This window comes from Ciona intestinalis, chromosome 2, assembly GCF_000224145.3.
Source record: "Ciona intestinalis chromosome 2, KH, whole genome shotgun sequence".
Taxonomy (NCBI): Eukaryota; Metazoa; Chordata; class Ascidiacea; order Phlebobranchia; family Cionidae; genus Ciona; species Ciona intestinalis.
Window position 1 is genome coordinate 7,683,840 of NC_020167.2, and position 16,136 is coordinate 7,699,975.

The 16,136-nt window shown below is 35.0% G+C and overlaps 1 protein-coding gene across 1 annotated transcript in view; it reads left to right on the forward strand.

The window, feature by feature from the left end:
* Nucleotides 1-712: 712 nt before the first annotated feature.
* The window catches only part of LOC100182654, a 22,865-nt gene continuing 7,441 nt past the window's right edge, over nucleotides 713-16,136 (forward strand). The window contains exons 1-23 of the mRNA XM_018817197.2: nucleotides 713-878; nucleotides 1,186-1,327; nucleotides 1,587-1,700; nucleotides 2,497-2,640; nucleotides 3,057-3,234; nucleotides 4,018-4,150; nucleotides 4,592-4,718; nucleotides 5,106-5,212; nucleotides 5,925-6,045; nucleotides 6,586-6,720; nucleotides 8,055-8,146; nucleotides 8,697-8,845; nucleotides 9,254-9,428; nucleotides 9,814-9,950; nucleotides 10,616-10,735; nucleotides 11,103-11,283; nucleotides 11,778-11,965; nucleotides 12,442-12,575; nucleotides 13,046-13,168; nucleotides 13,751-13,934; nucleotides 14,264-14,451; nucleotides 14,963-15,059; nucleotides 15,597-15,851. Coding sequence (XP_018672742.1) covers nucleotides 713-878; nucleotides 1,186-1,327; nucleotides 1,587-1,700; nucleotides 2,497-2,640; nucleotides 3,057-3,234; nucleotides 4,018-4,150; nucleotides 4,592-4,718; nucleotides 5,106-5,212; nucleotides 5,925-6,045; nucleotides 6,586-6,720; nucleotides 8,055-8,146; nucleotides 8,697-8,845; nucleotides 9,254-9,428; nucleotides 9,814-9,950; nucleotides 10,616-10,735; nucleotides 11,103-11,283; nucleotides 11,778-11,965; nucleotides 12,442-12,575; nucleotides 13,046-13,168; nucleotides 13,751-13,934; nucleotides 14,264-14,451; nucleotides 14,963-15,059; nucleotides 15,597-15,851 — 3,390 coding nt within the window. The remainder of the gene's footprint in view (nucleotides 879-1,185; nucleotides 1,328-1,586; nucleotides 1,701-2,496; nucleotides 2,641-3,056; nucleotides 3,235-4,017; nucleotides 4,151-4,591; nucleotides 4,719-5,105; nucleotides 5,213-5,924; nucleotides 6,046-6,585; nucleotides 6,721-8,054; nucleotides 8,147-8,696; nucleotides 8,846-9,253; nucleotides 9,429-9,813; nucleotides 9,951-10,615; nucleotides 10,736-11,102; nucleotides 11,284-11,777; nucleotides 11,966-12,441; nucleotides 12,576-13,045; nucleotides 13,169-13,750; nucleotides 13,935-14,263; nucleotides 14,452-14,962; nucleotides 15,060-15,596; nucleotides 15,852-16,136) is intronic.

A 16,136-nucleotide genomic window follows, 5' to 3' on the forward strand; every position in this document is an offset into this window, starting at 1 on the left:
GAGATTGCAAAAATCAACATAGGCCTAAATTTTACCACGACATTTTATCAAACAATACTTAACGAAAACGAGTAAAAAGAGACGCATACTTATCTCGGATGCATTTGGGTTTATAGCACATAAAGTGTCGGACCTTTGCCAAACCAGGGAGTAAAGAAAGCGTATGGAAGAGCGTGACGCACATATCTTTTGTGCGCCTAAAATACAGAACAACTAAACGGCGACCCCGTTTATTTCTGAAGCTAAATTTAATCCCCATCGTCGCGTTTAATGAGAATTTGTTGTCGAGCCATCTCTTCATCCGGTTAATTGAACGGCCGATGTTTAGCATTGATAAAGTGGCGAGCCGTCTTTGGAGTGGAAACTTAATTACCGGTGTCATGACAGCGGCGGTCAACCTGTTATGTCAGAGATAAATATTTCATTCAGTTTCCTTCTCGCTGTTGCGCGACCGACGCTGCTGTGACGAAACAATAAAGTTAAAGTGATGCAGGTAAGCGCGTAAGTCCTCTGCGAGGCATCAATAAAATATGAAGCAGCCTTGGTTTGGAGCCTGGGTGTAATCAAGCTAGCTCTCCACTGCCGAGAGTCAAACGCCCTGCAAGTGTTGTCGTCGTAATTGCTTCGCGATAATTGAAAATTTGTGGGCAAGCAGATGAAACAAACTCAGCAGTCGGGACCGAGTTGCTTTCACGAAAGCAGCGCTCATAGAATGTACGGCGAGTCCCTTCAGTCCAGCAAAGCACGAAGTAATAGTTTTGAAAGTAATCAAGTAAAGGGAGAATTCAGTCTCTACGAAAACCATTTTAAATTAAACACATATAAAGAGCGAGAGGCGACAATAAAGAAATATTCATCACGAATTTTATTGAAACCAAGTAAGATTTTTTAGTTTAGTTTTATATAAAACTGTGTTAGCCTATGTAAGGCTTTATAAGCGTGCATCAATTGTAAGTGTATGCTTGAAACCATTCAACACCAAAATTAAGGTTCGCACTTTCGTTATTATAGTAGGGTTGGGGAAGATGGGACACCTTTAGCATAAAAACACGTATAGTGTGAAAATCATTTCCTGACGAAGTCTTGCCGGATTACAGAGGAAATGTCGAAAATACTTTACGTTTATCATATTAGATGAGCCGTTGAAAAATTATCTTTATTGTACAATATATACCATTTTTGCAGAAGCAGTTACCGCAATGGTTCGCCTGCTTTTCCTGGTCGTTGTTTTCACAACGATTGAGTTCGTGTGTTTCAGGGGAACCGGGGTTAACGGCATGAAGTTTTGTGAACATAACATAACGGACCTTAACCTTATAAACAACGGGTAAGCTAAAATTAATGTTAAATTTACATACGTGGTAACTTATAAGCGGCACGAGATGTATGAAACAGAACACTCGTTTTATAACGACTGTTGTTTTTCCGGCCACGCGAGTATAAATAAGCTTAATCAGAGTAACTTGTAAGCGGGCATGAGGTGTATGAAAAGAATATCCGTTTTATAACGCCATTTATTTAATATCATCGACTGTCATTTTTTAATATAAACTTAATTATTTTTTAATTCCTTCTTGTAATCTTAGATACGGCAACCTGACCATTTGGATCGGGCCTGAGGTTCCGGAAAACTTTGAGTTGGTTACAAAACTTCAGGAGTTGATAACGAAGACGTCATCAACTCTGTTTCGTTTAACAAAGTAAGTTGCGTGGAAAACAACAATATATCTAGTTGTATGGGGAAAGGGAAAATCATTTTATTTTTCCGTCCCATTTGGTAGTAAACAAAAAACATTCAAAGAAGTCGTATCCTCACGGCTACCATAGACTGTTGTTAATTGTTCAAAACACGATTGGGGTATTTGGATATAATGGGCTAAAGGTGTCCCATTATTCCCCACTATACTATATGTTTAAATTTTTCTACATGCGCAGCGAGACATAACTACCATTGCCTTTATATCCACATGTTTTGTGTTGTTTCCGCGGCCGGCCGGAATACAATAAACTCTAAACCCATAAACACCATAAATAATGTACAGCAGTTCCCGAGGTACCAGCACTTAATCGTTTTAAAAGCTGCTATGAATGAATGCGCGATGCAGATTTGTCTTCGTATGAAAGCAAGTCGCGTTACATGCCCTTTATGTTGGTACCATAACACGCAGTAAACAAAACGGACACTACATAAATATTTAATTGCTCAAAACCACCAACAATATTTTGTTCAGTGCAAATCAAAACATTGAAACATGTTATCCGATTATTTAACATAGTAGGGTGGGGTAAAATAGGACATTTTTTATTTTATTTTTTCGCCCAATTTGGTAGTAAACAAAGAACATTCAAACAGTTATAAAACCGTATCCCCACGACTTCCATAGACCGTTGTTAACTGTTTAAAACACGAATAGAATATTTGAATATTATGTGCAAAGGTGTCCCGTCTCCCCCACCCCACCCTATTATACATTTAAACTTATACTTGTTTCCTAGGAAGCGCGCATATATTCGCAACGTCATCATAGCGATCCCGAAAACTTGGGGAACTCCCCCGGAAAGTTTCAATCAGTCGATTTCAGGCAAATTATCAAGAAGTCAAACGTCTGCCCAAATATGGGTCCGTAACAGTTCGCCAAGGTAAGTAATCTATTTATATTATTCGCTGCAAATGTCTGTTGTATACGTTTGAAATGCGACGAATCCGCCGCCGTAGCATAATCGTTAGCGCGCCTACTTCTAACCCAGAGGTAATGGATTCAAGGCTCGTCGCTGCTACCATTGTGGTCGTATTTGTCTTTGGGCAAGATGTTTTACGGCAATTCCTCTAATCCAGTGGTTACTATAATGGGTTGTCCAAGTTAACAGCCATTCAGAAAACAATCACCAACAAAGTTATATAACGTGGTAACTTGTAAGTGGATACGAGGTGTATGAAACAGAACACCATAAGTTACATAAGTTACATTCAATCATGCAGTAAATGTCTAAACAATAATAGCAACCACCTGAGAGTAGGCTCTCATTTTTTATCATGTTTTTATATTTTCTACCAGACCAAGTAAAGAAAGCTCCGGTCCATGGAAGCTGGGTGATAAATATGCTTACGTCAGCGATCCCTACGTCATTAAAACGACCCCGTGTGGATTTCCAGGCGCATATCTTCGATTGTCCCCGGAATTCGTATTGTTTGGGGAAGATATGACAGAAATGAGGGGAGCAGCCCCGGAAAAAGTAAGTTTTACGTCAAGTATGTTATTGTTTTAGGTTCCGGTGTCGTGATATATTCGTTCCGATTGATATGTTTGTACCGTGCGCTATTGCGCATGCGCTGAGACGCTACAAATATATTACGACACCGGTGCTACGAAATACGTAACATACAAAACCGAATCCACCAATTGTATAATGTAACATATATTTCGCCTGAAGTCGCCAGTTTCTGCGATTTTTATATTGGTTTATTACTGTTTTGGATGTGTAATAGTGCAGCCATATCAAATCGTTTCTGTTTTTTTTTTAATAGTCCCCGTTTGATTTTATTTAGCGATATGAGGCTTTCATTGTTGTCACGTGACAAAGTTTAAAATCCCCCGGTAAATCCCCAAATAATCGAATACGTTTATTCATATTTGTAAAAACAGAAAGACTCTGATTTAGTTCCGAACCGCTTATTATTTTTATTTATTAATAGTTCATACGTATATGTAAAGTTCATACAGATATATATAGTTTATACCGATATGTATAGTTAATACGTATATGTATATATATATTCTGTCAATACTTTTCACTTTATCTTTTACTTAAACACCACCAAATCCCTATAATGTTGCTAGTTAAAAAAATCCGCCCACAGCTCGTTTGTAATCAAATCTACTGTGTTAAGCCTTAACCTTAAAAATGTTACGTTAAAATCAACCCGAATTTTCTTAATACTTTGTGAATCTGCCCCAAATATTTTAGCTTATTTGTTTGACTTTCTATATTCCCACTGCATATGCCAATACTTCATAGATAGTGTCACGGGAATGGGCCAAACTTAGATGGGGTACATTTGATGAGAAGGCAAGAGCTGAGGACACGACGAAGTTTTATCTTCACTCGGATCGAAGTGTGAAGCCAACGATCTGCTCATCGGTTATTCCAGGTGGTTAAGATGGTTGCTATCAAACTTCGCTGTTTTCCTAACTTTTTTCTTCATGTTTTAAAACGATTTTTGACTTTCCTTTTTGCCCTTTAATTTTACACCTTTAATCTGTTAAGCCTGCCATTAAAATTCGTTAAGATAAAACATTAGCATAGACAGAGGACAAGACTAATATTCGAACATTAAAAAAGGTGCAACATTTTATACAAATTAAACAGTAACTGCTCTAACACTTTCCACCAGCCTAATCTGTATCTTACATGAGAATTCTTCACTAGTGCCAAAATTTGAAATATTTTTACAGTTACTCTATATTTCTCAACTAATAACCCTAGCCACCAACCCCTAATACTTTTCACCAGTTTAACCTGTTTACCAGAGAAAATTATTACTACCCCCATAACCTCTAGATATTTTTACACCTTTCATTACCAATTACAGGGGATGTCGTCAACCAGAGTTCTCCTCGTTCTCCGTGCAATGAAAAGCAACGATTGTTCGACAACTCGTGTGTGTTCGTACCAAGCAAACAACCACAGGAAAAAACATACGCGTCACTTTTATACAGGTAAACATGAGAAGTGTGACAACTACCACTTATCCTTAATTCCTGCATTTTTTATTTTACTAAAGTTACTACCTGTAATGTAACCAAACGGACAAAAATATAAGATTCGTTATTAAAATTCATTTTTCATTTTACCCAAAAAATCATCGTTAACTTTTCTTGTCCATTTCTCATTTTTTAATAAAACATGATCGTCTTAAGTAACTGCTAAACTACAAAACGTTTTATTTTTATATGCCCCTAGTCCCTTTAAGTAATCCTATATCATACAAATGCATCTAACGGTTGTGCAGTCCCTTAAAAATAAAGAGTGTCAAGAACCCTACGTTCCCTCTTTCTACGCCACTACATGTAAAAAATATGTAATTCACGATTAAAATCCAACAGAGCGGATCTCCCATATGTGAATGACTTCTGTGATAATGGTGATGATGTCACACCTGAGATGAAACATGACGAAGAAGCACCAACTGTGCATAACTTACATTGCAAAGGTGGGCGTTGTCTATTATTGGTATTAGGGCTATATATAGCTTGGTGGGGTAAGTTTAAGGTCGTTGAACGAGTATGTTTTGTATATTTGTAATGCAATATATGAATTTGAATTGTACCATATGGGTATTTTCCATTAGTATTAGGTTGTATAATTATACATTTTACCAAAAACAAACGTTTGCAATTCTTAGCTTTTGTGCGTGAGAGTATATTTTAATTCTTAATTAAAGTTTAGAACGAGGCTTGTCATATTAAAACACTTCAAATCTTCAGCCATATTACAGTTTTAAACAAATGAGCCTCAGTTTTAACCAATTTTTAGTCATAAACCAGCTTTCACTCTGCTGTTAGTTGTCTGTACAAACCAGTAAAAACAAATTATACCCATTTGCCACATTGGTCAATTACAGTTTTTGTTGAACATCAAATGGGTCTCAGTTTTAACCAATTTTTAGTCATAAAACAGGTTTTACTCTGCTGTTAGGTGTCTGTACAAACCAGTAAAAACAAATTATACCCATTTGCCACATTGGTCAATTACAGTTTTTGTTGAACATCAAATGGGTCTCAGTTTTAACCACTTTTTACTCCTAAAACAGCTTTTACTCAAATGGGTCTCAGTTTTAACCATTTTTCACTCCTAAAACAGGTTTTACTCTGCTGTTAGGCCTATAAACTAAACAGTGTCTTACTTGTAACTATTTTTTACAGGTCGAAGTATTTGGGCCGTTATCAGGGAACATCCGGACTTTAAAGATGGAAACAATCCTCCCATGGAATCTGATGAACCTCCCGCTCTTCCAAACTTTACTTTGTTGAAAGGATTTGACAGGTTTGTTAAACAAGATTTCAGTGAAAAGAAATATTTAGTTCAGTAAAACTAAAGCACTGATGGTTTCGAACATAATAATCCAAAAATTAACGCTACAATAAAATAAATAAAAACAGGATAAATTTTCTGTATCGTAGTTTTATAAACCTCTCTATATTTGTTTATAAAAATATAGAAAAGCATTTTTTTAAACAAAACCATTAAAACTATATCCTTATTTTTGTATAATTCAACCATACTGAAACAATACTTTTGTCTGTTTTGTTTTTCCAGACCTAATACTCATTAAAAAAATTAATAAATTATACAACAGTGGAAATAGTATTTCTGTACCTTATAATTGTTCATCAAAGTCTACAATGATGCTGATAATCTAGTTTTTAATTTTGATGTACTGACAACCAGAAATTCCAAAAACTATGTATATAAAATTCACTGTGTGTATTTCGGCTTTTTATGTGTTTTTCTATAGTATAAACTTAAATTATATGCAAATTATTTGTATAATTCAACCACACTAATGCACTAATACATATGCAGGAGAATTGTCCTTGTGTTGGATATTTCAACCAGCATGGAGAATTATGGTAGAATGGGGTTGATGCGACAAGCTGTAAGCAACTTTATCGATACCGTTCCAATGAACACTTGGGTTGGAATTGTGGTTTTTGCTTCGTAAGTTTAATTTTTGGTTAGTGTAACAGGTCATTTGGTATAAAAAGTAGTTTATTTCCCATGTTATGTCTGCCGCCGTCAATACCTTATCAGGGAATATGGAAAGAAATTTGCAATATACACTACAAAATATCTGTTAATGGATGACCTTTCCTGATGGAGTCTTCCAGATGGCAGACATAACATGGGAAATACACTGCGTTTTTTATACCGTCTGAATTTGTATTAAAACAAAGAACTTGCAAGTAGAGACTTTGTAATCAAACAAAGAGGATTGTAATTAGGAAATTGCTAAATTTTAATTGATTTTTTACTTTCAAATAAAAAAAACAACATGTTTTGGAAAAACCTGCTTACCCTTTTAATTCAATAGTAAACTTGTTGTTTTGAAAATGAACACCTTCGTGGGTATGAAACTTTAATGCGAAAAAAACCCCAGTGTTTATTCAATTGCATTGTAAGTGGTCCCGCCAAGATAATGCAACGCTTTGCACTAAACCTACTGTGGTGAAGTGACAATCTTAATATTTAAATGCATGGTCTTAAGAAATGATTTTCAGTGCCTATAAATATTGTATTTTTTAAGTGGCTTGTCTCCTTACACACAGTTAAGCCATCACTCCAATATTTGGGAATGAATTGGTTTGGCAATTTGCAATGTTTTTAATTTGGGCAGTCAGTCTTAATCTTTTTAAGATGAACTATTTGTTGCTAGGTAAAATCATTTTTTATTATAATTTTTTTTTTGTTAGGTCAAAGCCTTCGGGAGTAATTGCCAGGTTTTGTAAAATAAAGTGTATTTTGTTATAAATATTTTGAAACATTTCTTTGTCCATTAATATACAGTGAAGCAATGTGTCTTACTTACATATATTCCTTGTTATGTTTACACTGAGTTAAGTTAAGTCAAAATGTTCCAAACATATTTTAAATGTTTTTTTTAAGTTGTAATTTGTTCATCTGACAAGGTAATTAAACCATTTTCTTCAGCATAGAAGTAAAATTAATCGCAAAACCATGCCTCGTTCTCTTGTTTGAAATTTAACTTCAAAAAAAGATGGATAATCTTTTAACTCTTTCAAGAAATTCCTTTACATGAATTTTTAATCATTTCTATCCTACCCAAAGCAAACCCTGGCCACTGCCAAGGTGTAAACACTTTCCCCGCTCACAGAAGACAAATAATTAATAGGAATTTTTTCGTTTTAAAAAAAAAATTAGTACTTAGTGTAAAATGTGTAAAAAATCTTTTTAATTTTTAAAATAAATATTTTTAAATACTTTGTGAAAAAAGTGTAAAACGAACTTTTTATTTATTTTTGATTTTTTTCCAGGAGGGCAAACACTCTCGCCAGACTAACTGAAATAACTTCTTACGATGCTAGGAATATATTGAAGACGAGACTGGTGAACACCACTGTAGTTGGTATGTAAAGTTTTGTTCATAATTAAGCTGACGTCTGTCTTGATTAAAAACAAAGCTGGAAAAGATGGTTTTTAATTTTAAATTATTTCATAGAAAAAATATGTTTTTTAATTTATTTAAAATTAGATTATAAATATGTGCATACCCATTTTTGATAACTGTAATAAAGAGACTAAAGTTGTCTTTCAGGCAAAATATAGATTTATTATACAATTGGTTGGACTTGATTCTTGTCTGTTGTGTTTTTGTAGCACCAGACCCTTATACTATTTCTAACTTCTAAAGTCTAGTACTGTGGGGTAGGACAGGAAATCTTTAGCACATATTATCCAAATATCCTGATCGTGTTTAAACAATTAACAACGGTCTATGGGAGTCTGGAAGATACGGTTTATAATTCTTTGAATGTTCTTTGTTTACTACCAAATGGGACGAGAAAATAGAATGAAAGGCGTCCCACCTTTCCCCACCCTACTATATGATAATGTATAATATCAATTAAACCAGATCCATATCATATTACTGAAATGTAAAAACCTTTTATACCAAGGTACCAGTATTGGCAGTGGAATTATGAAAGGACTAGAAGTTTTGGAAACCAGTGGTCCAAGATCTCTTCGTGGATCTGGGGGTTCCATCATTATACTTACTGATGGGTTGGAGCATAATAATCCAAAGATTAACGACACAATTGAAAGAGTGAGTTCTATTCTATGTGGGTGAGGACCTTGTTAAGGACAGGGCATTTGAGCCAGATTGGCCCATTACCGTGTGGGTTAATATGATTAGGTTTTTGTGTACAGGACGTATCTCTTTTTGTGCATAACACAATCACGCTTCTTTTTCCCATTTAATTGAGAACATGTTTTTAACTGTAAGGCCCTTCGCTGCTACTGTGGGCGTATGTGTCTTTGGGCAAGACACCAACCACAATTGCCCCAGCCCAGTGGTCACTAATGGGTTGTCTAAAGCGTCAGCCATAAAGAAAAACAAACACACAGTAACTCATAAGCTGACATGAATGTTTGAAACAGAACATCCATGTTATAAAGACTGTTGCTTTCAGACTACGCTGGGATAACAAGTTACATTCATTTATTCATCCAGGTTAGAGAGTTCGGTGTCAGAGTAAGCACAATCGCTCTCGGATCAAATGTAGCTAAAGATCTTGAATGGCTTGCCAGCGTTAGTAATGGAAGGACACACGCTGCGAGTTCGGGACAGTTTGGAATCGATGCCGAACTACAAGAAGCTTTTGCCTCACATCATGAACAAGAAGATAGTAAGTTGTAAACGTATATATATTTAAAGTTTTTTGATTTTATAATAATAATGTCCAGAGGTTCTATATATTTAAGTAAGTTGCCAGAAGTTATATTTCACTTCTATTTGAAAAAAAGACTGTTGATGCCATTTATTTAAAATATATATCTTTTATATACAAGTTTATATATTTATTGTCTTTTATTATCATTATTTCCAGCTGTTTGCTCAAATATGTTTTTTTTTGATAATTGGGGTAATGTGCCAATCCTAGTCTAAATCTTAGATCTCTCAGGTTACAATACTGCAGGATCTCATCCACATAGAATAGAATAGAATAGAGCATAGTGTTTTTGCAACAGCACTAATTTTACATTTAATGAAGTTTAATTCATATTTTTCAGTTGGTTCAATCTCCATTTTAAGCCAAGAAGTTGTGATTGAGAAAAATTCCACGGTTGAAAAAGTTTTCCTGATTGATTCTTCAATTGGAGAAAATACACGCGTTGCTGTGTTCTATCAACAAAAACCCGCCCCCCTGGTACGTAGCCAGATGTTTGAGGTTTTGAAAAAATGAAATTTATTTTGCCCCTTTAGTGGTGGTAACAAAGAAAGTTATAAAACAACAGTTTTTAAAATACTATTATGGAAAACGGAAACGCGATGTTGTTGTTAAAAAATAAACAACTTTAATTAAACAGTAATAAAGTTGTAACCAGAAAAAAGTGTCAAGACACAACCAAGGAAGAGATGACATGCTTAGACACGATCCATTTTCAAATATTTTTCTGTAAATGCTGTTAATGTTTAATGTCGTGTATATTGGTTCAAACTTATACCTATCAACTTGACTACAGTGTGAAGATTTTTATCTTTATAATATAGTCTTTTGTTTAAACGAACGGAAGAAACCGATAAAAGGGGTAATTTATTAATAGTAAACTGGAACATTTTCTCACAAAACAATTTTTGTTTTAAAAATTGAAACATGAATTTAGGTAGGAAAATCTCACCTTTAATATAAATTTTTCAATTTAAGAAAAAACTTAAAATTTATGGTGACAATGAGACAACCGTGGCTTGAATCCTAGGACCCATGGTGTGCCACTTCAAGGGACCTTACCTATATAAAATAGAAGTTAGACAAACTAAATGTACCATGAATGTATTGTAAGTTCATTTATGAAATATTTTCTTTCCTTTCAGATTGCGATTAAGACACCGCAAAACGAAACCTTTTTTCAACACGAACACACAGAGAGATTCTTCTTCACCCATGATGAGAGTTTTCAAATTAAAACCATTCGTATACAAGGCAATGCACAGGTCTTTTTATTTTTATTTAATGTACTTGACATTTATCACTATTAACAATTACTCATTTTGACTGTCACTATTAACAATTACTAATTTTGACTGTCACTTACATGCAGTAGCATAACAAGTGGAGTCACTAACCCCTGACCCATGTTTTAGAAAAAAAAAAGCATCAAATAAGTCAAATAAGTGGCGGCTTATTTGGCATAAAAACGCAGTGTGTTTCCGACATTTTATTTCACATTTCCTGATGAAGTGTGGCGATGAAATGTTAGAAATACATTACGTTTTTTCATACCAGATAGCAGAAAAACATAAAACTTACCAAAGTAGCAGAAAAACATAAAACTTACTTTGTAATTCCCATCATCTACAGGTTGGTACTTGGGCAGTCGTGCTAGAAAATGAAATGGAATCGACAGACATGCGTGTCCAAGTCAGCGTAACGTCGTACCAACGACAAACTGAACCCCTGGTTATCTCACCAGCATTGTTATGCAGGAGTTTTGCGTTCACAGGGCACGAGGCCGTCGTCATATATGCAAACTTAAAGCAAGGTTGAGTTAATTAAAACTGTTATATAAGTTTAGGGTGACCAGCCTCTTGCCTCAAACCCAGAAGTTTAGGATTAGATAAATTATCCTAAAAGTTTAAGTTTTAATAATAGCTCCGCTACACTAACTTTTCTCTATGAATTTTAATTTTTTTGCTGTTAGCCATATCGGAGTGACTGCTTATATTCCTCTTATATTTTGTATTTCACAACTTAATGCGATAATTCTTTTTTCTACCACCTTTCCAGTAAGAATCTGGTGTTATGAAAACATAACAGAGTCCAAATAAAATCTTCAATTTAACTAAGAGACTGACGATGCCATTTAGGCAAAATATATATATCTTAATATACAATTGGTCGGACTAGAATTTTGTCTGTTACGTTTTCGTGGCACCAGATCCTTAAAAATTCTCAGCTTAAAATTTGTTTCAAACACAACAACATACCTTATTTCCCAGACACAAACACAACATATAAACTTCATTTACTTCCCAGGTGAGCATGCGGTGTTAAACGCTTATGTTGGTGCGGAAATAACACGCCCCCTCTCAACCTCTGGTATCGTGGACACAAAGTTTATTGAACTTAAAGATAATGGATTAGACCCAGATGTGACAGCAGACGACGGAGTATATTCCGCTTATTTCACAAGTTTTACAATGCAGGGGAGGTACAATGTTAAGGTAACTGTAATAAAGTCTGCGAAACATAGTAACTGATAAATAAACTCCGCGAATCTTACCCTGATCTGGTGCTCATAGAGTAGGTTAATTCTTGTGTAAAGGAATACAGTAAAAATCTGGCGCTACGAAAACGCAACAGAGTCCAGTCAGTCCACATAAAATCTTTGATTTAACTAAGAGACTGACGATGTCATTTAGGAGAAATATATCTCGATATACAATTGGTCAGACTAGAATTTTGTCTGTTAGGTTTTCAGCACTAGATCCTTATTGTTGTTGATAATATATACATTTTTGATCTCATACTTGTATTATATCTATGATTAAAAATACAATGTTGAAAATTCTCCTTAAAGTCTAAATTCATATGCATTTATATAAAAATAATACAATTGATAAATTTTTATTGAAAAATCTCTCTTTTAAATGCTATGTATTCTGCTTCTCAATTTTTTAACAAGTCTTTCCTTCCAAAGGTTCATGCAGATGATAATTATGGTCAAGCTGTGATTACTTATGAAAATATTCTTGGTATTGGTAAATATGACATGGTAACGTTCAAGCACGACACGCGGTACCTTCTTCCGACCATCAACCCACAGCTGACTGCGTGAGTATTTGTTCAGAGCTTAATAGTGTTAGGCACCCCTCCAACCCAGAGGTTATGGGTTCAAGTCTTATCGCTGCTTCCATCATGGATCACTAATGGGTTGTCTAAATTATCAGCTATTTGTCCGTAGCCTAATAGAGTTGATGATTTTCTTTGTTTCCTATATTTTTATTTGTTTAAACAATCATTTAATATTTTTAGACATAAATTTATTTCTAAGCCTTTGCCTGTGGCCTGATAGTTTATCCCTGCACCGTAATACAGGGATTATGTGCCTGCATTTGTTAGGTACTGATTTTTTTTGGGGGGTTGGACCAGAGTTGGCCCATTACTCCAACACATTGGAAATATTTATGTACATAGTTATCATTGTGGTAATAGCCTAAATATATAGTATACAGAATAAAATAATATTTTGTAAGAATGTAATTTGATTAAAGTAGAAACCTTAACTTAGTAATTCATTACAGAACTAATCCATCCCGTAAGCGTCGATCATTGCGATTAAGTTTACCCCCGTTTCAACGAGTAAGTTCAGCAGCGGGTGCGTTTAATGTGCAGAGGTGGGGGGTTGATAGCATGTGCCATGATGGGTGAGTTCATTATATAAAGTTGTATTATACAGTTAAGTGCTATGTACCAGTCCAAAGACCATGGCATACATTTTTATAAAAGTCAAAGTTTTTGAATGTGTTAAGTATGTGTTATACTGGGAAAGTTGTATTATATAAAGCAGGGTTTTCTGAAAGCCTGTCTCTATTTCTGGGGTTACAGGTTCACGTTTAATACTGCTAACAATCTATGTGTTTTTGTGCAAGACACTTAACAGTTTCAACCCAGTGGTATAAGTGTAAATTATAAGCCATGCAGAAAAATTCCCTCTAAAAATAATCACCAACGTAGTTACATAGTAGTAACTTGTAAGCAGGCACGAGGTGTATGAACTTCATACTATAAGGTAGAATCCTTGTGTTATAACGACCGTCATTTCACCGCTATGCGAGGATAAAAATAAGTTAAATTTATTCGTTTCAAGCCACAAAACTGCATATATGTGGTAAATTGTAAGTGAGCACAAGGTGTATGAAACAGAACACTTGTGTTACAACGACTGTGGTTGCCCCGCCCTGCAAAGATGAATAAGTTTCATTTATTTATTGACATATCTATCACAGGTACTTCCACTTCCAAGACGCATGTTACAGAATCTACACCACCCCCACTTTATCATACACTGGAGCTGCGGCAGTTTGCCAGAACGAGGGAGGTGACTTATCGGAAATCAACAGTCGACAAGAGTTGTCATGGTTACTCGCTCGTGTAGGCGATTCAAACATTTGGTTCAAACGAGTTCATCCGGTAAGAATATAATTTATGGTTATGTACACTGTCTGCTCCAACCCAGTGATCACTACCGAGTTGTCCAAATTTTCAGACATAAAAAATGACCTACAAAGTAACATACTTATAACTTGTAAGCTGGCACAAGATTTATGAAACAGAACACCGGTTTTATAGAGACAGTTGTTGCCACGCCACGCGAGGGTAATGAAAGTTACACTCATTCATTCACTGTTATATTAGTCTACACTTTAAGTGATCAATTTAAGTGCCTTTAGCTTGTTTACTTACAAGTTTACAATAATTTATTAAGCATGAAATAATATATGATGTTGATGTTCTTCCAGGATCTGCGAGCCAAAGGATTCATTGAGATCGAAAGAGTCGTTCAGAGAGCACGAAGAGGGATGGAGGATTTTGATCTCGATACTCTTGCTGGTCTCTTCACCAAGAGTGGGTTGAGTCCGGATCTTGCGTACGCTGCTCAATCTTTCTCGCCTGATATTCAAGAAATGTCAGCTCAACAAATAAACAGGTCTGTTTAATATTTGAGTGAGTTTATATTCTTTCAGTAGTATTTAACCTTTTTTCCTTGATGCAAACTTTTTTTCCCTGTTGTTCATTAAGTGTTTGAGTGAGTTAATATTCTTTCAGTAGCGTAACCTTTTTCCCTACTGCACTCTTTTTAAAACACCAACCCATTCTCGCACCCCCTTCTAGAATTGCTTATATAGAGTAGACCTAACCAGTTTTAATGATTCAGCATCCCCGCCCCCCTATAACACTTCTTGCAACCCTGGTTTAAGAAACCATGCACTAATTGATTACTATTGGTATTACATTCTTTCTTAATTGGCAGTAACAAAGTTTGATATTAGACCCAGACATATTAGCAGACATCTTTTAAACAGCATTCCCTAATGCAGTCTTTGTAAGTGACTATTTTTCTGTATTGCTGACCAATTTGACAACCCATTTTTGACCACTGGGTTAAAGCAATTGCAGTTAAGTGTCTTGCCAAATATATTAACATTATACTCACACAGGTTGATGTTCCGATTGGGTTTAGACTCCACCAACGATCTGACACGAATACGAACATTAGCCGAACAACTTCAGACTTCAACTTCAGCAACTGATACAGTGAGTTTAAAAATAATTATTTTCAATGTATTTGAAATTTGACCTATTTTATGGTTTAAATAGGTATCTGTTACCCATTAATTTGTTTTGATTGAAACACTCCACAAAATATTGAAACACTTGATTGAACAAAATATTGAAACACTTGATTGAATTTAACTTTACTTTGAATATATTACTTTACTTTGAATATATTGAAACACTTGATTCCACAAAATATTGAAACACTTGATTGAAACACTCCACAAAAAATTGTTTTACCTAATAAACTCATATTTTTAAATAAAAACCGAACTAACTACAATTAGAGACATTTCTCTGTGAGATTTAGTTTCTTAAACCTCTGTTTAACTAATAATCTGTTAAAAAGATTTTTCGGTGGCTTATCTCGTATAAAATGTTGTGTTTTTCTAACATTTTGTCTGCCATTTGGCAAGACTTCATTGAGGAATCATTTTTATACCAGATGAGCGGCCAAAAGAATATTTACATTATGCCTGGTAGCAGAAGTAACAGAATGACCTGTTTATTTTCCAGGCTTCAAGTTCGAGAAAAAAGCGACAGTTATCGCTTGGCAGCGCAGATCTCGGTAGTCTCGTTGGTTTGGGGCTTCCCCTGCCCCCAACAACGACCCTAACAACCACAACTTTGGGTGATGACCTCACAACTGATGCGGGCACCGTAAATATGAACATGACATCATCATATGACAACATTACATCACCAAATGACAACATTACATCACCATACCCCAGTGACATCACACTTTTTCCAGCTAAAAGAAAACCAGATGTAAGTTTTGATTTTTCGAAAGTTTCATAACTTCCCGTTCGTTTTGTTTAATTTACTTTTGGTTTTCTAACTTAATGTTAAATGTGAATGTAACTTGCTTTATACTCGCATGCCGGGGCAACAACAGTCATTATAACATAGTTGTTCTGTTTCATACCCCTCGTGCCCGCTTCTGAGTTACCATGTATGTTACTTTTTTTAATACTGATATTGTCAGTGGTCCCTAATGGATTGTCCAAATTATCAGCCATACATAAAAAAATGATTACCCACAAAGTAACATAC